Genomic DNA, 25,403 nt, shown 5'->3' with positions numbered 1-25,403 from the left:
ACTCTTTGTTATGATATCACTTTTCCTTAATCTTTATATCTTATCTTCTGTAAAACCAGTTGTCTTATAGAATGTCTCACATTTTTTATTTACTTGATTGTCTCCTTGGGGGTGTTGTTTATCTGGTTCCTCCAGCCCCTGTAACACCTTACGTTTTTGTAGCTGGTTAGTTTATCAAACACGTTCGTATGCATTTAATCACAACAGAATCGCTATAAGGCTTTATCCCTATTTAACAGAAACGAATACTGAGGCTTGGAGTGCTTAAATGACTTTTCCAAAGCCAGAGAGCCAGTAAGTAGCAAAGGCAGGACTCAAGCATAAAGGGATTCACTTTAGTTGAGTTAAAACAACAACAATTAATCCCAAATAGCCTACATCTAACTGCAGATTTTCAAAGTGCATTCTCTCTCCAGAATTCAATAGATATTTCTTTTCTTTTAAAAACGTTTTCAGAAAAAGGACCTTTTGTTGTTGTTTGTTTTGTTTTGTTTTTGCGGTACGCGGGCTTCTCACTGTTGTGGCCTCTCCCATTGCGGAGCACAGGCTCCGGACGCGCAGGCTCAGCGGCCATGGCTTACGGGCCCAGGCGCTCCGCGGCATGTGGGATCTTCCCAGACCGGGGCATGAACCCGTGTCCCCTGCATCGGCAGGCGGACTCTCAACCACTGCACCACCAGGGAAGCCCAGAAAAAGGATCTTTTAAGAAATATTTTATTTTCCTGATACCGTGAAGCACATTGCCAAGAAAAAGCAATTTGTTTTACAACGTCTAACAGCTATTTCTCTTGTCCAGCAAAACTAGCAAAATGTAACAGACACCAGGTTCCCCCCAAAGCTCCGTTTGTAACAACAGTTCACAACGTCTAAACGTTAAATGAGTTACTGAATTTATGACTTTCATAAATGTGTAAACAAAGTCAATTTATCTAAAAATAACTATTCTCTGTGCAAAGTTAAGCATATACATGTGCGCTTATGATGCTAAAACCAACAAGGGCCTTTAGGACTGTTAGAGACGCCGTTCGGAAGTACACGTAAAGTCAGGTCTTCTCCAGTCTATTTTCTCCTCACAGCTGGGTCAGAAACTCGTGGAACAGAATTAGGAGAAGCTTATAACAGTCTACAATCAAGAGATAAGGGGTGTGGTGCGACGATGAGCAAACCAGGCAAAGGAATTAGGATGATGGATTCAGGAGGAAACTGGGGAAGACATTTCTGGGACTCCCAGGAATTCAGGCCTCCAGCTTGGAGCCAGCTGCTAGAAGGGGGCCCTAGAAGGGAGAGACATAGGCAGGGGCTGAGTACTGAGAAACACTGTTCTCAACAAGAAATTATGGAAATCTTAACTCAGAGAGAGGGATTCCCAACACTGCCCATACATCAAAAAACGTTTTTAAGAAGCTGACTCGCTTTCGCCTCTCGCAAACTTCCACAAAGGTGGAAGCAGGCGAGCGCGCCCCGCAAGTTCCCTTCCCTGGTTTTATTGGCTGCCCTGGCCTGCCCCTTTCTCAATCTGTTTCTTTCATTGGTTAGCATTGATATGCTCCTGCTTTCACAGACAATTCCCGGAACCAATCATCTCCAACCACCGCTCCGTCTCTCCGCCGACTTGTGAGTGGCATCCATTCCAACCAATAAAAAATGAAAGTGAGGCTGTGGAGCCTACACTCCTCCCCTTTCTCCTCAACTCTTTCTGCAAATGGTAGAAAAGGTTGAGCAGCTGATACGAACCACCAATCCGTAAGGGCGGAAGAGGGGCGAGGAGAAAAGTGATGGGAGGGGGTGACGTGGCGGTGACGGAGGCATAAACTAAAATGAGTGGCAGAAATAGTAGCCAATCGACAATCACACTGGCTGGGTAGACTGCATTCTCGAGTCCTCCCTGAGCGCTGGAGACTTCGGGAAAGCACCAATGAGCTTTTCATGAGTCTGATTGGCCTTCACATGCACCAATCAACGGCGTGCCTGGCGGAAGCGTCCCACCACGGGCTCTCACTGGGCGCTGGTGGAATGACAGGCCCAAGAGAAATGCCAATGTCCGAGGGGTCTTCCGCAAGTGACACTCAGCGTCACCAATCGACTTCCTCCTTCCCGGCGGCAGAGCCCTCCTCCCCGCGGCCGGCCTGGCTGGGCGGGGACGCTGCGCGGCGGCGGCTGATGCGCTAGCCGAGTGGGGCCCTCCGGGCGGCGACGGCGGCTCTCGTAGGCGGTTCCGGTCCTGTATCTCCGGGCGGCGGCGGCTCATGGCGGCGACGGAGCTGAGAGGAGTAGTGGGCCCGGGCCCGGCAGCCATTGCGGCCCCGGGCGGCGGCGGCGGCGGCGCCGGTCCCCCCATGGTGGGAGGAGGCGGCGCCGGTGGCCGCGGAGACTCGGGGCCGAGCTCTGGGATCGCCCCGGGCACGGTGGCCGCGGTGGCTGCGGGCGGCCCGGGCCCCGGGGCCGGGGGAGTGGCGGCGGCGGGCTCGGCTCCTGCGCCGCCGGCGGGGGGCTCGGGCGCTGGGGGTTCGGGCTCGGCTCGCGAGGGCTGGCTCTTCAAATGGACCAATTATATCAAAGGCTACCAGCGGCGGTGGTTCGTGCTGAGCAACGGGCTCCTGAGCTACTACAGGTAACTGCTTCCGGGGCGCCGTCCCCCACTGCAGCCCACAGCCCCTGTGCCAGTTACCCTCTCCAGTCCGCGCAGCAGCCAAGGTCGCCCCAGGCCCCTTTTCCTCACTTGCGCTCTTTGACAGCCCGCGACACGAGTCCACCATCACGAAAGTGAACGCCCCAGGACTTACCGCTCCACCTGGGTGATCCACCCTTAGTGCCATACCTTCCCCTCGGTCCCTGGCCCTTCCATTTGTTCGGAGAGCATCTACTCTTCCATTGTGTTTCCAACAGCGCATCGGTGCAGTGATTAATTCTGCAAGGAAGGCGCTGCTGTAGGTGTTTAAGGGACACGTATGGGAGGGCAAAGTCCAGGCACCGCTCGCAAGGAACTTACTGTAAAAAGTCCCAAGGCTTAGCTCTCTGTGCCTAGTCTCCAGAATTCAAGGTTATTAGCAGCCCTTGATGTACCCGCCTTTGCTCTCTCCACATTCAAGCACAAGGACACCACGCGTAGGGTGGCCTCGGTATCTGTCCCCTCTCTTTATCTCTCCCAAGATTTGCCTAGGCTTTCGCCTTCTGGACAGACCAGAATGGAGAAGTGCACTCCAGTGTTTCTTTCTGCCTGCCCCACGTCCTCCTGTGGGAATCATTAAGTGTTCCATCCAGTATTTCTGGGATCTCTCTGGTCAGTGAGGTTTAAGTTTCATTAAGAGAAGAGTCCGTGTCTTTTGTATGACTACTTCTGTTCAAAAATGCTTGTTTTGGGATGTTCAATATATTTTTACGGTGACCCACAATCTTCTCACAACATAACATGCTTTTGGCTACTCATGTTACTATAGATAGAGAGGTTAGGGCACTGGATTTGGAGACAGGACATAAACATTTCCTGAGTGCTGGACAGTTTGGATGGGTGTTTAACATACGGTATTCTTTGACTCCCCAAAACAATCTGGAAGTTAGGAGATATTCCCATCTTTCCAATGAGGAAACGGAGACTTAGCTTGGGCAACTTTCCCAAGGTCTTGAGTCAGGATTTGAAACTAATTCTTTTCACACCAACACAACCTAAAACCCAGGTTAGTGTTATATGGATCAGTCAGATATAGAGATAACTACTTATCCATAGCTAGTACATTTATAGATCATGATACTATGTATATTTTATACAAAATGTATGGAAGTTCCCTGTAAGGGAGATTTTGCTTAATATAATGGCATTTCTAAGTGAAATCTTTTTATAAAGACCATTCTATTTGGGCCCCAAAACAGTGTTGTTAAGAACGGCTCACTCTATATTTCTTTTCCTCTGCCAGTAGTCACTTTGCCACCAGGAGGGTTTGGGTGAACGAATCTCTTTTCCACCAACTCCATTGTATTGGCTCTTAAAGAATTTTGAGAGGAAATTGAAGATGGGAGTTGGATTGATGGAGAATGAACAGTTTCTAAAAAAAAAAAAAAAAATGATGGGGGTTGGAGGTTGTTGAAGTAGGAACACAGGCTTATCTGGTCTCTAACAGTGGAAAATACCTTAGCACATCCTCACTGCTTAAGCCACATTAATTGTGAACACTTGTGTATTACATTTCTTTTTTTTTTTTTACCATCTTTATTGGAGTATAATTGCTTTACAATGTTGTGTTAGTTTCTGCTGTATAACAAAGTGAATCAGCTATACGTATACATATATCCCCATATCCCCTCCCTCTTGCATCTCCCTCCCACCCCTCTAGGTGGTCACAAAGCACCGAGCTGATCTCCCTGTGCTGTGCAGCTGCTTCCCACTAGCTATCTGTTTTACATTTGGTGGTCTATATATGTCAGTGCTACTTTCTCACTTCGTCCCAGCTTACCCTTCCCCCTCCCTGTGTCAAGTCCATTCTCTATGTCTGCGTCTTTATTCCTGTCCTCCCCCTAAGTTCATCAGAACAATTTTTTTTTAGATTCCATGTATATGTGTTGGCACAGGGTATTTGTTTTTCTCTTTCTTACTTCACTCTGTATGACAGTCTCTAGGTCCATCCATCTCACTACAAATAACTCAATTTCATTTATTTTTATAGCTAATGATTCCATTGTATATATGTGCCACATCTTCTTTATCCATTTATCTGTCAATGGACACTTAGGTTGCTTCCACGTCCTGGCTGTTGTAAATAGTGCTGCAGTGAACATTGTGGTACATGACTCTTTTTGAGTTATGGTTTTCTCAGGGTATATGCCCAGTAGTGGGATTGCTGGGTCGTATGGTAGTTCTATTTTTAGTTTTTTAAGGAACCACCATACTGTTCTCCATGGTGGCTATATCAATTTACATTCCCACCAACAGTGCAAGAGGGTTCCCTTTTCTCCACACCCTCTCCAGCATTTATTGTTTGTAGATTTTTTGACGATGGTCATTCTGACTGCTCTGAGGTGATACCTCATTGTGGTTTTTTTGTTTTTGTTTTTGTTTTTGCGGTATGCGGGCTTCTCACTGTTGTGGCCTCTCCTGTTGCGGAGCACAGGCTCTGGACGCGCAGGCTCAGCGGCCATGGCTCACGGGCCCAGCCGCTCCGCGGCGTGTGGGATCTTCCTGGAACAGGGCACGAGCCCATGTCCCCTGCATCGGCAGGCGGACTCTCAACCACTGCACCACCAGGGAAGCCCCCTCATTGTGGTTTTGATATGCATTTCTCTAATGATTAGTGATGTTGAGCATCCTTTCATGTGTTTGTTGGCCATCTGTATGTCTTCTTTGGAGAAATGTCTGTTTAGGTCTTCCGCCCATTTTTGGATTGCGTTGTTTGTTTTTTTGATATTGAGCTACATGAGCTGCTTGTATATTTTGGAGATTAATCCTTTGTCAGTTGCTTCGTTTGCAAATATTTTCTCCCATTCTGAGGGTTGTTTTTTCGCCTTGTTTATGGTTTCCTTTGCTGTGCAAAAGCTTTTAAGTTGCATTAGGTCCCATTTGTTTATTTTTGTTTTTATTTCCATTTCTCTAGGAGGTGGGTCAAAAAGGATCTTGTTGTGATGTATGTCCTACAGTGTTCTGCCAATGTTTTCCTGTGAGAGTTTTATAGTGTCTGGCCTTACATTTAGGTCTTTAATCCATTTTGAGTTTATTTTTGTGTATGGTGTTAGGGAGTGTTCTAATTTCATTCTTTTACATGTAGCTGTCCAGTTTTCCCAGCACCACTTATTGAAGAGGCTGTCCTTTCTCCATTGTATATTCTTGCCTCCTTTATCAAAGATAAGGTGACCATATGTGTGTGGATTTACCTCTGGGCTTTCTATGCTGTTCCATTGATCTGTATTTCTGTTTTTGTGCCAGTACCATACTGTCTTTATCACTGTAGCTCCATAGTATAGTCTGAAGTCAGGGTGCCTGATTCCTCCAGCTCTGTTTTTCTTTCTCAGGATTGCTTTGGCTTATGTATATCATTTGCATTATTATATTCAGAGTTGATTTTCATTTTAACCCTTTCTAATTACTGATCCAGGACTATCAGTTTAAGGTTAAATCACAAATCTAAAATTTTAGTCTGCTCCAGAGTTTTTCCCCTACTCAGGTTCATGTTTTCCTGTTACACTGGCCATCATTCTAATGTTCACTTGATTCATGTCCTAACTTGGCTTGTAAGTCACTGTTAACACTGATTCCCCATTTTCAAAAGTTGTGTATCAGCTGAGGGCCTTAATGTGTGGTCATCTTTCCTCATCCAAGTTCCTAATCAAATCTGCTTTCTAGCCCAGTTGAGTCTTTGATCAGTACCAGTCTTGATCAGTATTGATCTTGGTTGGACAGTAATAACCTATATGTTGCTATCTTTTAAGTACTTGTAACCCCTTTTCACTTCTCTCTTACAGTAGCTAGTGGTACCTGTCTGACTACAGCTAAAACTACTTGCAAAACATATCAAACCACATATTGGGAAATATACCACGGGCCTGTCCTTGCCAGCTAAGATGGTTCCACCCACACACCAACCAAGCAACAGGATCCAAAGTTATCAAATCTACGCACTACCCTCAGAATCACATTGAAGTACTTCCTATCAACGAATTGGTAGTTTATTCTTTCGAACATGTTCTTTGGGTCCCCATCTCTGTATTTAGCCAACTCGTCTTTCCTCCTGCTTTTCTTGCCTCCAAAACCAATCGTATCTTGTATATGCCTTTTACAAAATACTGTTTTCTTTTTAGCTGAGTACTTCCTAGACCCATGCTCTGATGAACTGTCCTAATAGGCTTTGGCAAGCCTTCTTTTTACCTATCCCGTTCTTCCTCACAAAGTTACACAGATATCCGGTTACTTAAAACCATATGTAGAACCCCAGCTCTCCTAGACACATCATGACAAGCTCATAGTATTAGTTTTCCTGGCTAGCCTCTAGAGACTGAGTTACTATTTTGGCTGGCCTTTTCAGGGAAGACCTTACTAACCAGAAAATACCACCTAATACTGAGGTGCCTAAGGAACTTATCTTGCACTCTGAAAAGCATGTCTTTCTCGCCTCTGCACTCACCATTTATAAGCATAGGTGTACCTGCTTGAACCCAAGAGCTCCGAAGTTAAGCCCGCCCTACTTCCAGAGTTCTTTGGTATTTTAAAAACTGCTACAGACATTATGTGATTTGAGAAACTTTAGTTCATGAAGATGACCCAAGCAGAAGAGATTCCTAGGAAGTGGCTTGTGGAATATACCAACACGTTGTGAGGAGTGTGGTAGACGGTCCAAGCAACACCTTTGGAGTAGAAAGCAAGGGTGAGCTGGCCTGTCAGCTGCGGGTCTGTAATTCAGCCTGCATTATTCATAACGTAACTGAAGCTTGGGGGCAGGGGAGGGGAGGTAAGAATAGAAAAACCAGGGATTCACGTTACAGTGTGGCAGGTGCGGGCGCGATGGAAGATGGCCTGGTTTATTGAGGACCCGTACCCCCCTCCCCCCGCCCCGGCCATCCCATACTGCTCATTTGTGCATCTGAGGAAGAAAAACCAGTTTCATGGGACAAACCGAACGATAGCAAATCTGTCTTCCTAAACACAGCACACAGACTTTCTCAAAGCCACCAAATCTTAGTTTCCAGAGATGGAGTGTGTGTCGTCTCTGGCATGCAGGAATTCTGGACGTGCCAGGTATGTTTGGCCGCTTGGCACTCGTGAAAGAGAAACGGCTCTGCTTTGCACTGTGGCAGTTGGCAAAGGACTTTGACCTCTTTATGTTCCAAGTTGGTCAGGGAAAAACTGCAGTCTCAACATGCAGGTCCCTGGGCATAATCAGCGGGTGGGGGAAATGAGCACAGTTTGCCCTGTACTCTCAGTTGTGCTAGCAGCTTGATCTTTTACGCCAGGTCTCTTGTAGCTTGTTGTCACCAACCAGTGCTGTAAAGTTCAAAAGTTAGTCTATTAATAGAACTGTCAGTCAGTAGAAATGGGGAAAATTTTTATACCCAGTCCTCTGAGAACAGATTTGCTGAATCTCTCCTAGCTATTAATAGGATGGCTTAGGAGTTCCCACCAATAGAGGTCAGTGGACCTTAGGAAAGAATATATTCCAGAAAGATTATACCACCTGGTGATTCTTTAATGATTATTCTTTCTTTATTCCCACAGAAAGCTAGTTATTCCTATTTCATATCATTTGAGCTGTAGTCAGTATTTAATACTCTAAACGTCTAAGGGTGCCTTACACTTCTGCAAGATAGTTGTTAAGAGTAGTATGAGAATTTCATTTGGGCTGAGTTATAGTTGGGGCAATGGGTTGTTCAATACATGTAAAATGGAGCTATTCTTTCTCTTAGAGAATAAGATTATTTTACAGAATTTTGTTGCATGAGTTTATAAAGCACTATTTCATAATTATATCTTGCTAAGTAAAAGGTAATTCCTGACTGCAAAAGGGCATGAGGGAACTTTCTGGGGTGATGGAAATGTTCTACATCTTGATTGTGGAGGTGGTAGCACAATTGTATATATTTGTCAAAACTCACTAAATTGTTCTCTTAAAATCGTTGGGTTAATACCGTATGTAGTTATCCGTCAGTGAAGCCTGTTCTTTAAAAGCTAAGGGTGAGAGGGACAGCAGAGCAATAAAATCTTATAGGCTCTGAAAGGAAATCCCTACTGATTGTTTTTTGAATTTTAGGGAGCCATTTGAGGGAAATATTGGAACTTGCTAGTTCCTAAGACTGCTGTATTTTCGAAAGGCTTAGAGTTATGAAATGGAATGTGATGAAGGATAAACCACGCATCAACTTTCTACTTAGCTTGTCTTTGGCTCGTTATTGCAGGTCAAAGGCAGAAATGAGACATACCTGCCGTGGTACCATCAACCTCGCCACAGCCAACATCACAGTGGAGGACTCCTGCAACTTCATCATTTCCAATGGGGGTGCTCAGACCTACCATCTGAAGGCGAGCTCAGAAGTAGAGCGGCAGCGCTGGGTCACCGCCCTAGAACTGGCCAAGGCCAAGGCTGTGAAGATGCTGGCAGAATCAGGTGGGGAGCAAAGAATATTGTGTCTGGGGAACATTCTGTTTGCCCCTCTTATGCACGAATCTTATTTTGTCCCTCATTGTCATTGTCATTTAATTAGCAGCTATCTCCTGGACATCTCAGGCTTCTGCTCACCAGGCAGAATTTCTCCTGGAGTGCTGGTTTTCAGCTGGGGGCAATTCTGCCCCAAAGGGGACATTTGGCGAAGGCTGAGCATTGGTGGTGCTAATGGCCTCTAGGGAGTAGAGGCCAGAGGTGCTGCTGAACCTCCTGCCGATGCACAGGGCAGCCCCACAGCAGAGGTAGCTGGCCCAAAATGTCAGAGTTGTTCAGATTGGGAAGCTGTCTTAGGAGCATGTTATCCTTTTGGCTCTTAATGCCAACTGACTACCTTAAAATTTTGAGAAATAATTATTTTATTGATAGATCAGTCAGGATTATTACAACTCACACTTTGGATCTGTCCTTACTTTTTTCTTTTCTCCTGACATCTTCTTACTTAACTCTTTTCTGGTTGAGTTGAAACCAGCAGTCTTCGTAGATGGCCAGAAACATTGTACGTGAAACCCCCTGGCAGTGGGCAAAGAGACACCTGATGGGTGGTGCTGCTCTTATATCAGTCTGGGCAGAGGAGTGCCCAGCCCTTTGTTCAACCCAGCTTGGTGCCTGGGCTGGTGGCCAGAGCTGTTTCATGCTTGAGGCGCATTAAAAAAATAATAGTTATATGTGATATTTTCTGTGAAAAATCTTTATTTTGCTACCATAGTCTCACTAAAAAGAACAATCTAATTATGTTTTGATTTTTCTTAAAGGAAAATGGTAGGATTTCCCTGCAGATGTTGATAGTTTAGTCGTTCTGAGCTTATTCACTTAGAGCTGACCAAGACGCTCACCTGCTAACTTCTGTTCATCTCTTGTGTTTCTTATCCCTTGTTCTTTCCCATGCTGTGTTTAATATCTCTTAAGCAATGAAAGGAAAGTTTGCTGCTTTGTAAATTTCCGGGTAACAGGTTATATTTTGACTCTGGCCCTGCCTGTTTGCCTAACAGATAGGGCAGGTCCTTCCTTGTTTCTTTTGTTTTGATTTTAGTGCTGATTTTAGCTCCCCCAAAGGAAGTGACATTGCTGGAAAAGAACTTTGCAGTTACAAAGTGTTAAGGACAAAACTGATAGCAAGAGGCACAACACAGCTCTCTGCTTGACTTATTATTTGAAAGTCATTTAACAGAAGACCTTGCACAGCTTTCAGTGCAGGGGTGGCTTTAGTGTCAGATGAGCTCATCCTGAAGTTCCTGAGTTCTCCTTTAGAAAAGATACGTTAATGAGTCTTTTGATGATGTGGACATGGTTTACAGAGAGCATCTAGACTGCAGTTCTCAACCCATGTCATACAGGCCCACTGATCACCCAACAGATGATAGTGGATTTGCACTAATAATCAGTGTGACTGGATTGGGACCCTCAAGCTAGGGTTAAAAGGCTCAATAATTCATTCCCAGCCCCAAGAGCCATATAGCTTCTCCATCCTGTCCTCTGGGTCACTGGTTCGCAAACCTCAGTGTGCATCAGAGTTACCTGGACAGCTTATTCGAAATACAGATTTCTGGACCTTGCAAATCAAGGTTTTTCTGGGGGTGGGGCCAGAGACTGCACCTGTAAGAAGAACCCCAGGGTTGGGACATGAGGGGATGGAGGAGGGTGGTCAAAAAGTACAGGCTTCCAGGGACTTCTCTGGTGGCGCAGTGGTTAAGAATCCGCCTGCCAATGAAGGGGACACGGGTTCAATCCCTGTTCCGGGAAGATCCCACGTGCTGCGGAGCAACTAAGCCTGTACTCCACAACTACCGAGCCCACGTGCTGCAACTACTGAAGCCTGTGCGCCTAGCGCCTGTGCTCTGCAACAAGGGAAGCCACCGCAACGAGAAGCCCACGCACCGCAACGAAGAGTAGCCCCCGCTCGCTGCAACTAGAGAAAGCCCACTCAGAGCAACGAAGACCCAACACCGCCAAAAAAAAAAAAAACATTAAAAAAAACAGATTAAAAAAGAAAGGTACAAGCTTCCAGTTATAAGATAAATAAGTCCTGGGGATGAAAATACAACATGACGACTGTAGTTAACACTGCCGTTCGGTGTATTTGAAAGTTGTTAAGAGAGTAGATCCTAAAAGTCTCATCACAAGGGGAAAAAAACCTTTTTGTATCTATATGAGATAATGGAGGTTAACTTATTTTAACCATTTCACAATATATGTAAGGTGTATATGCTGTACACCTTAAACTTGTAGCAGTGCTATATGTCAATTACATGTCAATAAAACTAGAAGGAAAAAAAGTGTGAGCAGAAAAATTGCTTATTGTTGTCTGTCCCAGGAAAAAAAAAGTAGTAGTACCCCAGCTGTTTGTGACACAGGTGGGCTGTGGACCACCTGTAGGCAAATCGTCTGGCGATGGTGAGCTCTCAGTCGGTCAGAACGCACAGCCTGAGGAGTGTCAGTTTGGTTGTGGGCAGAGTGGGTAGGGTTCCGACTCTCAGCCCTGGGCTTGGAGTCCTATCACTCACCTTTCCGCCCGTACAGATGAGTCAGGAGATGAAGAGTCCGTCTCACAAACCGACAAGACCGAGCTGCAGAACACCCTGCGGACCCTGTCCAGCAAAGTGGAGGACCTGAGCACATGCAACGACCTGATCGCCAAGCACGGCACGGCACTGCAGCGCTCGCTCAGCGAGCTGGAGTCCCTGCGGCTGCCGGCCGAGAGCAACGAGAAGATCAAACAGGTCAACGAGCGGGCCACGCTCTTCAGGATAACGTCCAACGCCATGATCAACGTAAGCGCGCACATGTCTGCCTTGCTTTTTGCTTCTTTCCCTCTTTGAAATGTAATTCTTCCCAAATGCTGGAAAATTGTAGTTGGTAAAGCATAGGACGTTAGGTCCTGCTTAATCGTTCAAGGGATTTGAGTTACATTTTTTTTGTTGCATGAAATGGAACAGGGTGCACAGATGGAATGACATTCCCGCTCTGCTTGAATGGTCAGGAGGACACTGCTCCAGCCCTGCGTCTGCCCCCAGCAGGGCATCTGATGATGATGTTAGTTGAGGCCCTTCACCTCTCTGGGTTGTGGTTCTATCTATCTACCTATCTACCTATCTATCTATCTATCTATCTATCTATCTATCTATCTATCTATTTTTCTCTAACTTTATCTATTGGAACTAAAAGGTCTTCATGGACCCTTTCCACTTCCATGTTCTTTGAGATTTTGGTTGGAGTCTGACCCCTACTTTGCTAACGCACCCTGGCCTACAGTGTGGTAAGTCCCCGGGGGCTGGATTAAGTACTAGTGAGAACCTGTAATCCTGGTTAGTCCCATCTTGAGTCTTGGATTTGAGGGGTAATTCTGGGTGATAAGACAAAATATTCAACGTTGGGTACTTTTCTTTTCAAAAGAAGGGGCCAGTGCTTCTGCCTCCTTATGACTAGCTCCGGTGCTGTCGTTGCTTTAGGGAATACTTTGGCTGCTTGGGTGCAGGGCTCCAGGTAAACCCAACGTGCCACTGACGTTGGTGACGTGTGTCCGATACTGGGTGATAGGTATGGAATGAGTGCACAGTTTAAACAGCGCCCTTTTTCCTCTGCTGGCGACTGATCCTCACCCGGCAGGTTCGTCAGCTTCCGCATAGGAACACGAGAGGATGCTTCATACGGCACGTGAGAACACTGCTCTTTGAGAAGGGGCTTGTGCAGGTGGTGGTTTTGTTTTTGTTGTTTTCCTATCTAATTAAATGGGATGAACTTACTTCACTAGGGTCAGATTTTTCCTTGTTTGAGGAGTGATAATAAGGCATCTGCTTAGAATTAGTTGTGTTCACGTGGCTCTTAGAGATCGAAGGTCTTTTCCTATGACCAAGGGAAAATTTGTTTTTTTGCATTTAAAACCCCTTTGTTTCTTAATAGAAAGTTGTAGTAACTTTTACTTTCGTGTCATTTTCTGAAGCGTTGAGCACTCTCTTCAGTGCTCTGACTCCCACGAAGTAGAGGAGAGAAATTATTTTGTCCCCTTAAGGACTGCAGGCAGATCAGTGTCTCCCAGCACCATTCTGCAGACCAGCACTGGCGCTTGTGTTTCTGATGTTGGGTCGTGTGCTCTCTTTCCAAACTCTCGTACTTCTTGGTGCCTGTGTGCCTGTTTTTCTGGTCCTCCTGTGATCAGGAAAACCTCATAAATCATACAGGTCATTTAATCAGTAGTAAATAAATATACTTTTGAAATAGAACAGCTCAGGACACAACCATCTGTTAACCTTTTATCCGTGTCAGGTGAACACCCTGCTCCATGACAATTTTTTTCCTACTCTGATAGGAAAAATTTGCTAAATAAAACACCTCTTGATTTAAAAATGTCTCATAAAACTAGAACTTTATTTTGGACTTTTCTCTTGAAAATATGCTTATCTTCGTTCCTGGCGACAGTTCTTTTTCCCTGAGTTCTAGGTATCCAGAGTTTGTGTCAGTTCTCATTCTGTTCTCCCTGGGTGCACTGTCTCTGCCCCTTTTATAGCCAGTTACTGCAGGAAATGCATTTTTTAGCCCTGTGTTATTTCCTTTGTACCTTTTAGGGGATGATGGCAAGGCCTTAAAACTGACACGCTAGCACATCACATCTCTAAACAGGCAGTGTTATAGCAAAGGAAGAATGCACTCATTTCACGCAGTTGCTTGCTTGCTTAGGATATAGCTTTTCTTATTATCAGAGTGAGGCTAAGCAGGGGAGCGCATTTGACACTGTTAGCGTATGCATTTGCTAATGCAGTGAACACCTATTGAGCACCTTCTGTGTTCTAGGCACTGTGCTGGGGATATAAAACTAATGTGGCTGTGGTCCCTGCCCTCAGGGAGATTACTGTCCAGTGAGGGGCCAGAGAAGTGAACAGATCATTATGGAGTGTGCTGCATGCCAGGAGACATGTGAGCACAGGCTGCTGTGCTGTAGTACCGTGGGATTGTCTAGCTCAGACCAGGAGGACCTGAGAAGGTAGCCCCCCAGATAAATTCTGAAAGACCCGAGAGAGTCTTCTTATGAAAAAAAGGCAACAAAGAGTTTGGGGTCCTGAAGTCTAACTGCCCCAGTTCCCCTCTCTGTGACCTGGGGCACCCTAGTCCCTCGGTGACCCCAGTTCCTTTTCTGTAAATGGTGATGATCCTGGTAGCTGCTCTCAGGGTGTGGAGCGGCTTTTATTAGATAGTGGCTGTCGAGTGTTCAGTAAAGTGCCTGGCATATAATCTTCTCTCGCTAACTTTGAATTGTGACCCCTGTTCTTCAAAGGAAGTGAGGGAAGAGAGTTGATCCAGGTGTGGTGTGTGTGGATCCCTCCCTCTCTCCCAAAGTCTAGGAACCACTTGCCGTTGACTGTTACCCAAGCAAGGAAGTAGCTAGAGATAAGGCTGAAGAGGAGCTAAGTATGGGGGGTGGGGGGCTGTGTGCAGATCCTACTAATGGGCTTGGCAGTAGTGGATTAGAAGAGGATAAGACCGATTTTGATGCAGGCTTAACTCTTAATAGATAACACCTTATTGAATGATTACTGTGAGCCTGGTCTAAGTGCTTACATGTTAAGCAACAACTTTTGAGATAGCTACTGTTGTCATTCTTTGTTTACAGATGAGGAAGATGAGTAACTTGCTAAAAATTCCGTAGTTAGATAGTAGGATGGAGCTGTGACGATTCCAGAGTATGTCCTCTATACTGCTTCTGAGTGTGGAGGAACAAAAGAAATGTACAGAGTCCAGAAATATTGAAGAAAAATCAGTAGGATTTGATCATTGGATGTGGGGAGGGAAGAAAACTAAGAATCAAGGATCCCTCTTAGTTTTCTGGCTGGGGCAGGTGGAAGGGCCCTGGAACTGTTCTTGGGATGGAGATGCAGAGTCAGAAAGGGAACATGGTGAGTTCATATGGGACCCACTGATTCTGAGATTACTCTGAGCCATTGAGTAGGCAATTGGATAGTCTGGTCTGCAGCTCCCTGAGCGCAGAGCTGGAATTACTGATTTAGTAGGCATCAGCCCATAGGCAAAGGTTGAAACCATGGGAGTAGATGTTCTATTTACCTATTAGTTTCTCTTTAACAGGGTATAGACTTTTAAGCTTACATTGCTCCCTTCCTTTATTTATTAAGCAAACTGTATCAGGCTCCCACTATGTACAGAGCAGCTCAGTTAGGAGCTGGAGATAAGTATGTGAATAAGCTGTAAACGGTGTCTTCAGGTGGCTCACAGTCCATCTGGAGAGAAAGTCACGATCCTGCTGTGGATGGTGTGAAATAGAAATATGTGCAAAGTGCTGTGGAAAGTAGAGGAGAGATGGGCTTGGGGGGGGGGGCGGTCACAGAAGAGGTAACATTTGCCATAGATCTTAAAGAATGGAGAGGACTTGGCCAAGCAGAGAAAGGGGATAGGAAGGCATTCTAGGCCAAGCAAATAGCACGTGCTCCGATGGGCAGGCCTGAAAGAAATCTGCATGTCTGAGAAAGGGTGAGCAGTTCAGGGTGCCTCCATGGCAGGGTGCAGGGGTGGGCCCAGCTGCCTGGACAGGAGGACGCAAGGGCCATTTATGTCCATGACCAGTAGTTAGGATTTGGTCCTAATGTCGATGGGGAGCCAGTGAAGGGACTAATATGGTCAGATTTGTGTTTTGTCTCTAGATCTCTTCTTCGCTTCATCAGGTAGGCTTCTAATTTTTAAGATCAGTTGTTATCTTAGTGACCAAAATAAAAACCAATTAAATTTCCCCATATTTGGTTTAATTCACTGCAGACTCTCTGTTCTCAGTGTCTGAATTCCTCAGTTTTAGGTGACTTGAGTTTAGTTGAGAATGTATTGAAAGCAATACATGCTTATCCCATGCTTTTCCTCACCTTTTAGTCCATAGGTTTCTTCTTTGGAGCAGTTCACATAGCTGCCCTTTGTGATGTTGCACAAATACTTTGTCTAGGTTTGTTGCTCACTTGGTATTTGTTGTTTGGTCCTCATGACCAGGAAAATATGAAAGAACTATGACAACCACATTCAATATTTTTTTCTGGAGTTGACCTTGATTGTGTCATGGAGCTGGCTGTCCCTGATACTGTGGAATAACAGGGAAGGCCTTTCATTTTAATTTGCTAGTTCAGGTTCCCAGAATAAGGTTACTTACTGGGCTTACAGAGGCCTGAGGGGAATCTCTGACTAGCTGAGCTGAGGTGACCTATATCGACTCTTTCTCCATACAGGCCTGCAGAGATTTCCTTGTGTTAGCCCAGACCCACAGTAAAAAGTGGCAGAAGTCGCTGCAGTACGAAAGGGACCAGCGTATCCGCCTGGAAGAGACCCTGGAGCAGCTGGCGAAGCAGCACAATCACCTGGAGAGAGCCTTCCGAGGAGCCACGGTGCTGCCGGCAAACGCTCCCGGCGGCGCTGCTTCTGGCAAAGGTGAGCTGCTGGCTTGGCTCTTGGACGGCCTGTCTGATCCCAGCCACATGCTTTTCTGCAGCTGATAGAGAGAGCTGCAGATTCTCCAGAATCAGCGACTCATGTGAGATGGAATTCGAGCCCTTTATTCTTCTGACTTCCCCATTGCTTTCTACCATTTGTTACTAGGTTTGTGGTTAATATTTGAAAGCTCCAGCTGTGCCAGGTTTTGATAAATGCAGCCCAAGGAAACAAATGCGGCTTCCTCCTTGCAGGTCAGTGCTGCTCCGGCAAAGGAGACGTGAGTGATGAGGATGACGAGAATGAGTTCTTTGATGCTCCTGAGATCATCACCATGCCTGAAAATTTGGGCCACAAGTAAGTCATTCTTGATTCCCACCCCCCGCAAAATGAGCATATCTGGCCATGGAAAGGTTAGAAATGTTTCGGTGGAAGTGTCATAGTTGTTTACTAAGATATGGACTCTTTTCCTTACGTAAGTGGAAGACTGTCAGCTTTTTTACATGAACAAGTTCTCCAGAGATGTCTGTTCATACGTACTGCTTTCTAAGTGTCGTCGTTTGATCACTCATCAATAAGTTTGTGCCGTGTCCTTAGCATTCTGCTTTGTAAAGACATGGTGAGGACCAAACTCTAGTTCTGATCTTTATGCTAATTCTCATACGCTTCCCATCTGTGTAGACGTACTGGCAGCAACATCAGTGGAGCCAGCAGTGACATCAGCCTTGATGAACAGGTAACTCCTATTTGGGAATTACCAAGACTGGGGGACTTAGGTGTCATTCCCAAGGATTTGCTTATAAAGTACTAAGAGAAACAGAAAGTACTGGTTTTTTTTTTTTTTTTTTTAGCATGGGGGAAGGGAAGCTTATAAATAGTGGGTTTTCTGTTCTTTGTGAGTGATTGAATGGCTTTGTTTTTGCGCTTAGTACAAGCATCAGCTGGAAGAGACCAAGAAGGAAAAGAGAACGAGGATACCATACAAGCCAAACTATAGCCTCAATTTGTGGAGCATCATGAAGAACTGCATCGGAAAAGAACTCTCCAAGATCCCCATGCCGGTGAGGGTCTCGCACAACCAGGCTCTGCCCGGAAGGCCTCTCAGGCCCCGGCCAGAGGAGTGCGGCCGGGACAGCCTCCACCCACTCCTGTGGCAGTTTGTGGCACGGTCCTTGTTACCCTTACAGTCATAAACGATCCCTTAAAACTAGCTGCTTTAATTTTCGCTAGGGATCTGGTATGTTTCCAGATCACCTAGAGTCAGATGCATTTGTTCAGTAACAGTTATTTATGAGCAAATTCCTATGCCAGATGTGCTGAGGACCTGCAAAGATAAAATTCAGCATCGTTTCTGTTTTCAAGAAGCATGTAGTTCGAGAGACAGACATGAAAACATGTAGAAAACATTCATTTCTATGATGGGAAGTACTGTGCATACAAAGGTTTGGGGAGACCAAAGCAAAACCAATTCATTCCAACCAGGAAGCTGTGGACCATCTCCCTGGTGAAGGAGGTGTTTGGACTGACCTCCCTGCCTCCTGTCATGCCCTCCTCCAGTCTGTCCACACTGTTTTCAAAAGGGATCTTTTCAATATTGCAAATGTAGTCATGTCATTCCTTAGCTTAAAGTCCTTTACTAGCTCCTACTGCTTTGAGAGTAGTCCCGGTCCCTTAGTGGGCTTGATACTTCCTCCCCAAGGACAAGGCTCCGCCCATACACGTGCCCAGTGTTCTGGTCTTTGGGAGTTACCTTCAGGGACTCACCGGCATCTTTTTTCTTTTCCCCTCAGGGCATTTGCACACACTGCTCTTTCTGCCCAAACTTTCATCAGCTTCCCACCCACCTATGCCACTTTTCTTTTGTCCTGGCTGATACCCTTTTTTTCAGGATTCGACTGTGGTGTCGTCTCTTTCAGCAGACCTTCACCCGTGCATCTGGTCAGGGTGAGCCGTCTCTTCCCTGTGTTCCAACAAGTGCCACTGTTTATTTCTGGACAGTGGGTTTAACTTGCTGGTTCACTCCCCAAGAGTTTAATGACTGCCTAGCTGCCTGGGGTTGTATCAGTGTATCAGGTATAGGTTCAGTTTAAAGAATCCAAAATATGTTGGTTTAGACCAGGGGGCAGCAAACTGTGGCCCTGGGGCCACATCTGGCTGCCATCTGTACAGCCTACAAGCTAAGCATAGTTTTTATGTTTTTAAATGGTTGAAAAATATCAAAAGGAGGATAATATTTTGTGATGTGAAAATTATATACAATTTACGTGTCAGTGTCCGTGAGGTTTATTGGAACACAGTAAATGCTCATTCATTCACAGATTGCCTGTGGCTGCTTTCATCCTAGAACAGCAGTGCTGAGTAGGTGTGACAGAGGCCGTATGGCACTTGAAGCCTAAATGTTTACTATATAACCTTTCACAGAAAAAGCTGGCCAACAAATATTAGCTTAACTCATTATCACGTTAAAGTCCAGAAGTAGGTGGTCCAGGGCTGGTACGATACTCCACACTGTCGTGACCAGGCTCCTTTCTGTCCTGTTGTTCTGCTGCCTGTGGCCTCAATTCCCAGGTGTTAAGTGGCTGCCCCAACTCGGGCCGTCAGGATCGCATTCCAGTCAGCGGGAAGAGGGAAAGAGGAGAAGGGCATGTCCTGCCTTTTAAGGGTGCTTCTTGGAAATATCATGAACCATTTTGCCTTCAATCTCTTTGGCCAGAACTTAGTTATATGGCCTCAGCTAGCTGGAGAGGAGACTAGAAATGAAGACTTCTGTTCTTGGTGGCATGACCTAGTTAAAAATTGGGGATTCAACTACTTGCAGAAGAAGGGAAGAATGGAGAGTGGGGCATGGCTGCAGGCTCTGCCCATAGCCGGTTGCACGGCATACAGACAGCATTCTCCCAGCCTCTTGGGGCTGATGGACCAGTGAGTGGTTTCTTTCTCTCCATAGACTGTTCTTCACGGGCAGAGACTGGTCTTTATATCCTTGATGCTTAGCCAGTGCCTGGCACATACATATCATTCAGCAAATGTTAAAGTAATTAGTTAACTGAGTCTTGGGAAAAAAATAGATTTGTATGTAAGTGCATAGGATTTCTGTTAGAAAAATGTTGACCTCCAGACAGGAAATGGCCATGAGTAAGCACACTGGAGAAGCATAAAATAAGTGGTTGACTAGGGGCCTGAAAAGAAGCCCCGCTTCTTTGCCTAGTGCCTTGAAGGAAGTGGTGGAGAGGTAGGCTGGAAATTGCAGCCTCAGAAATGCAGTTCCTGCTTAGAGATAGGTTCTGAGTCCAGGTGACCTCTCTGTCCTACTTTACCATTATTTCCTTGTTGACATCGTTACAAGGAATGTGCAGTCCGGTACCTGCTGGCCTGTGGATCTGGTCCTCACCCTTGCCCTGCTCTGTGCTGTGTTACAGGAAAGCTGATCCCTCTGGGCTGTGTTTCTCAGGCTTCCATGCCTGCTGACTCTGGCTGGGCTCCACCAGTGCAAGGCACCAGAAGGAGTTTGGAGCGGGAGGATGGGAGAAGTCCCAGGGCACTCCCCGCCCCGGCTACATTCTCTTGGGCAATGCTCTGGCAGCAGCTGTGTGGCTCTAGTTTCCACTGCAGGCCCCCCTGAGGCTTTAGCTTCTGTGCACGCCTCTGGCCTCTGCGCTGCGGTAATAACCACCGCTGCTCTTTGTTCCTCCTGCCTGTCAGCAGTTACGGCTTCCTGCCGCTGCTAATCTCCAGGCTGTCATGTTATGCTGCCCAGCTCTCCATCAGCCATATAACTAACGCCCTGCTTCTTTCCACTGTAAATTCTCAGATTTGTTTGTTTCCCTGTTAGCCCTCTGAGGGATAAAATGACCAGTATAAAAAGCTTGGCCCTTTCAGAGAAACTGTGGTTCCTGGAACGGCTGTTGGGGGGCAGGGCTGTGTGTGTGTGATAAGCGGTGATGGGCTAAGTAAGGATATACTGATTCTAGGCCCGGGTGGTTCTCATCTGTCCTGTAGCCACCAGCGGAGCACATCGCCTGTCTCATTTTCCTCGAAATGTATGGAAATGTTACCGCATGTTGCCTGCAGTTCTGCCACGGAGAGATTTTGTTGGCATAGTTAATAAGTACCGTCTTTTAAAAAGACACTTGAGGATTTGAGTTCTGTCCAGCCGTTTACCCTCGGTGTGCATTTTTCTTACCATAGTGCTTTTCTCTGTGCGGACAGCATGGCTTTAGAGTGTGGTACCGTGTTTTTAGCTGAGGCAGGGTAGATCCTCCTTCCCCCTTGGGAAATTTTCACAGAGAAATGCTTAGTATATTTCTCAGAAAAAGCAGGCTCTAGTAATTTTTTTATGTATAAATGCATAGAAACAAATATGAAACTATTAATAGTGGTTATCTTTGGGTGATGGTATTTCAAGTAGATGTTTTCCTTTATACTTTGTTTCCAAAGTTTGTTATAGTGGAAATTACAAGATGTTTCATAATTGGGAGGGCAGTAAGCATTAAGGTAGTATGTGACTCCGAGATTGGGGGGTAGAAGGTTGGATTAAAATGCAGAAAAATAAAAAGAGGTAGGACTGTAGGAAAGAAAAGTGTTGTTTTTGTTTGTTTTATTAACTGAAATTTTGCTTTAGGTCAGCTCCATTCAATACAAAGGACATTTTTTTCTTCCTTCCTCTCTTTTTCGGACTCAACTCAGGCTAGTGATATTCAGGCTTCTTTAGCTGTATTGCTGGTTAAATAAGCTTTGTGGACTAGCCTGGGAACCTAACCTCTTTTTATAGTAAGTTTTTAAAGTAGTAAAGTCATCATAAGTTCCAGACAGTCAACTTAGAAGCTCATTCTTTGGGGGATGAGGGGACAATGTCTCTTTTGTTCACTTCTCTATACCTGCTGAGTTGTATAGGGTCTGGCACACGTGAGGGCTCAATAAATATCTGTGGCACGAATGGACATCTTCTGCCCGACAGAGGTGCGCAGACACACACTTGCTTCATCCTGTGGCTGAGTGCCCTAAGCTGGCTCTAAAACTTGAAAGGTAGAAGCACTCAGAGCCCTCTCTTAGCCCCCATCATGAATACTCCAGCTGCAGAAGCACAACTGTCCAGCCTCAGAGAAGAAAGCAGAATCCTTGCCTGATGTAGCACTGAACTGAGACTCAGCAATGGTCTAGTCTGGGAGTGGAAGCTAACTACTGTAATGTTTTTTCCACTAGTCAGGACACGACTGCACTTAGAATTTACTACCCTTTCTTTCCTCCCTCAAAAATGTTAAATACCTAACTTCTTCTCTGCGTATACTTGTGCTGAAGTCCATTTCTCCTTTTATTCATTCATTCAGTACCTATTTGATGACAGTTTCTCATGGGCCAGGCATCAGTGGCTCTTGGATATGCAGTGGTAAGCAGAAGAGGCATGGTTCCCATCTCAGAGTGCTTCCAGTTAGTGAAATAAATGAAAATGGAATTTCCACCACTCATTGACATGAACAGTTGGCCAAGGAGAATGGGCTGCTTTCAGGCTAGATCTTGGAGTTGCTCTACTGAGCAAAGGCCTCTTCTTTTCCCAGTGATTTGTTTTATCATCTTGACATCTTGATATGTGTCTCCCTCCGACTGCAAAAAGAAAAAAAAAGAAAGGAAGAAATTGTCTCATTTGGATGTGCGGACAGAGTTTTTATATCTGCTCTTTTCCTGACAGGTAAACTTTAATGAGCCCTTATCCATGCTTCAGCGCCTTACTGAAGATCTGGAATACCACGAGCTGTTAGACCGAGCTGCAAAGTGTGAGAACTCTCTAGAACAGCTCTGTTATGTTGCAGCTTTCACCGTGTCCTCCTACTCCACTACTGTCTTCCGTACCAGCAAGCCGTTCAACCCACTCCTTGGGGAGACCTTTGAGCTAGACCGATTAGAGGAGAATGGGTACCGATCCCTCTGTGAGCAGGTAAAGGAGCCTCAGGACTGTGACACGTCTCCTTTTTGAAGAAAGGGATGATTTCTTTGGTTGATACCCCTGGGTGTTAACGTTTGCAGAAATTCCAGACCCCGTCATCCCAAACTGCCTTCTTTTCCTTCAGGACTTCAACACTGGAGGCCCTGGTATTCATCTACTGCTATGGGTGTAAAAATGTCAAGTGTGAATTTGGGGTGTTTATCACCAGTTAATAGGCAGTATCTTTTTTTCTCCTTTCTTCCTTTTAATTTGAACCACTGATTTCTTCAAGGTGAGTCATCATCCCCCTGCGGCTGCACACCACGCTGAGTCCAAAAATGGCTGGACGTTGCGTCAGGAAATCAAAATCACCAGCAAGTTCCGAGGCAAATACCTCTCCATTATGCCGCTTGGTAAGGCCACCATCTTTGTAAGCATTTGTGCTCCAGGAAGGAAAGCTTTTCTGGCAGGATGGAGGCGGTTACTGGTTCAGTAGTCAGGAACCTGGAGGTCTGATTCAGGCACTGAACCGTACGAGCTAGCTTTGTGCAGGTCATTTAACTTCTCAGCTGCTGGGTGGGTTGGGGTGTGTGTGAGACTCTTTAAGGACCCATCCGGTCATAAGTTCTTTGTCTTCTTAGCTATATTTAATGCATCTTTAAGTACTATTTTAGAATACACATTTTAGCATGCATTTAAAAAATTCTTTTAGTTGGTGTTGTTTACCCCATTATCCTAGCAATCAGCTTCTCTCTATAGATCAGAACTCCTGTGACTGCAAAAGGTTAGGGTTCCTGGGTAGCCCCTCCTCCTCTCCTTTCTCCCCTCACTCTTCCTCCACCGGAGGGGTTAGGTGTCATTTATGTGACAGCTGAACTCCAGGTAAAATGAAACTTGATTTTAAAAGATCTTATTGGATTACAAGTTAATTTTGCACCAAGATCAGAAAGGTCAGGCCTGGGAATAGGAATCCTAGTATGCAGTGTTTGTGTGTCTGTACTTTAGGGGAAATGAGATTATTCAGAAAGGGTAGTAGATTCTTGATGCTCTTTTGAACTAGAGCCAGCCACATTTGGCCACGTGTGTACTGAAGAGTGAACGTTGGTCTGCAGAAAAAGAAACACAAAGCAGGTAGAGAGAAAGCAAGTGGCTCCCTAGAGACAGCGCTGGTAGCAACTGCCTGAGCTCTCGATGGCTTTCCATTTCCTGGTTCTAGTCTTTCATGTGGCAGAGCTGCAGTGCTGGGTTATTGCCGTACAGTCTTCTGCTTTAATAAATCCCCCTTTCTCTCAGAAACAAGGTAGCAGGTACAGTGCAAACTAGAAATTAGCCAGAAAAAAATCCAGGGATGTTCGCAACATATTAAAAGACAAGAAACTGAAATGTTAACTCTGTTGCCTCATGGTTAATATGCAAGAGGCCCTTAGATGAAAAGGAGACTAAGTGATTTTGGTCTTGATCTTTACTGAGAACCTTTGAACAGGTTCTAATTGCTTAACTGTCTTTGAAGCTGATAGCTTCCGAAGTGTGTTAGGTTAAGAGTAGTAAACACCTGAGATGTTCACACCCAATCTGCAGAACTAGGGTGTCAGTAGTCGTATTGCAGTATAACTTTCATCCATGCAGAAGGGTTTCAGAGGCCCCCTGAGGATTGCTAAAGGGATGGGTTATATGTATTTAATTCTAAGGAAGTTTATATACATTTTAAAAACGGCAGTAAACCTAAATTACCAGCGATGTGCTGTGCATTTTCTCTGTAATTTGACTAATCTAGAATTCTTTGAGGGGTAAATAACTATAGGAACATGATATAAGTGGTAGATCTAATTTTTTAGAGTTAAAAAAACCTTTGATAGGATTTCATTCTTTGGTTGTTTAAGGATTCATCAGGATATATTATCTTAAGTCACCCCATCTATTAGATACTGAGTATACCTACCACGTACTAGGTATGGTTCTAAGGTGCTCGGGAAATGCAAGTGAACAAAACAAAGATCCCAGCCTTTGTAGGGAGATTGAACAAGAATTGACATCGTGGGACTTCCCAGGTGGTGCGGTGGTTAAGAAATCCACCTGCTAATGCAGGGGACATGGGTTCGATCCATTTTCAGTGGTGTTCAGCTCTCAGAGGGTAAATTATTAAGCCAAGAGAGGCCATTGAAGAAAGACAGATGGACGGGGTGTGAGTGAGTAGGCAGGTGGATGGGTTTTTGAGGTGGTGGAAGGTAGTCTGAGTCTTCCAGTAAAATTGACTGAAAAGGTTAGAATTCTTGCCGTCTGGAAAAAAGAATGCTTCTAGGAAATATGATTGAAGTTTGCAAAATTATGAAGACTGCGGTAGAGGGTAAATATGAGTTTGCTCATCCACTCATTTTGGAATTGGGTGGTAGCTTCAAGTTTAAAGAGATACATTTACATAGAGGATTATTTTATAGTTTGGAGTTCTCTAACCCAAGAAGAATCACAATTTGATATTATGAATGAAACAACCACTCAGCCTGTTGATCTCTGTGTCAATGACACTGCTGGGCTCCATGCACCTTGAATCTGCCCCAGCAGCACTTTAGTCAGAAAGTCCTCCTTATATATTTTATCCATTTTTCCAATTTCTGCTTTTTGATTAGAGTGATTAATCCATTTATATTTATTATAATTACTGATTAGTTAGGATTCACATCTGCCATTTTGGTATTTTGTTTCTGTACATCTTATGTCCTTTTTGTTCCTCCTCTACTCTGCCATTCGTTCCTTCTTTTGTGTTAAATAGATATTTTTCTAGTTTACCATTTTAATTTCCTTGTTATTTCTTTTACTATATTTTTTAAAGGTATTTTTATGGTTATCCTGGGTATTAAAATTAACACCTTCTAATAATCTAGTTCAGATTAATACCAGGTGAATTTCAACAGGATATAAAGACTTTGCACTTACATGGA

The 25,403-nt window shown here is 45.1% G+C and overlaps 1 protein-coding gene and 1 non-coding gene across 2 annotated transcripts in view; both read left to right on the top strand.

Moving 5' to 3' along the window:
• Positions 1-2,129: 2,129 nt before the first annotated feature.
• The window catches only part of OSBP (oxysterol binding protein), a 33,778-nt gene continuing 10,504 nt past the window's right edge, over positions 2,130-25,403 (top strand). The window contains exons 1-9 of the mRNA XM_060018962.2: positions 2,130-2,611; positions 8,872-9,080; positions 11,655-11,905; positions 16,349-16,547; positions 16,802-16,904; positions 17,229-17,283; positions 17,477-17,608; positions 22,234-22,479; positions 22,760-22,880. Coding sequence (XP_059874945.1) covers positions 2,247-2,611; positions 8,872-9,080; positions 11,655-11,905; positions 16,349-16,547; positions 16,802-16,904; positions 17,229-17,283; positions 17,477-17,608; positions 22,234-22,479; positions 22,760-22,880 — 1,681 coding nt within the window. The 5' untranslated portion in view covers positions 2,130-2,246. The remainder of the gene's footprint in view (positions 2,612-8,871; positions 9,081-11,654; positions 11,906-16,348; positions 16,548-16,801; positions 16,905-17,228; positions 17,284-17,476; positions 17,609-22,233; positions 22,480-22,759; positions 22,881-25,403) is intronic.
• On the top strand, positions 9,644-9,785 carry LOC132430385 (small nucleolar RNA SNORA48). Its single transcript, XR_009520479.1, has one exon. It is a non-coding gene; the product is annotated as a small nucleolar RNA SNORA48 (small nucleolar RNA).

The sequence above is a fragment of the Delphinus delphis genome, chromosome 8 (assembly GCF_949987515.2).
Source record: "Delphinus delphis chromosome 8, mDelDel1.2, whole genome shotgun sequence".
In the NCBI taxonomy this organism is placed as follows: Eukaryota; Metazoa; Chordata; class Mammalia; order Artiodactyla; family Delphinidae; genus Delphinus; species Delphinus delphis.
Note: the sequence above shows the minus strand (reverse complement) of the source record. Positions and strands in the feature narration are given on the sequence as shown.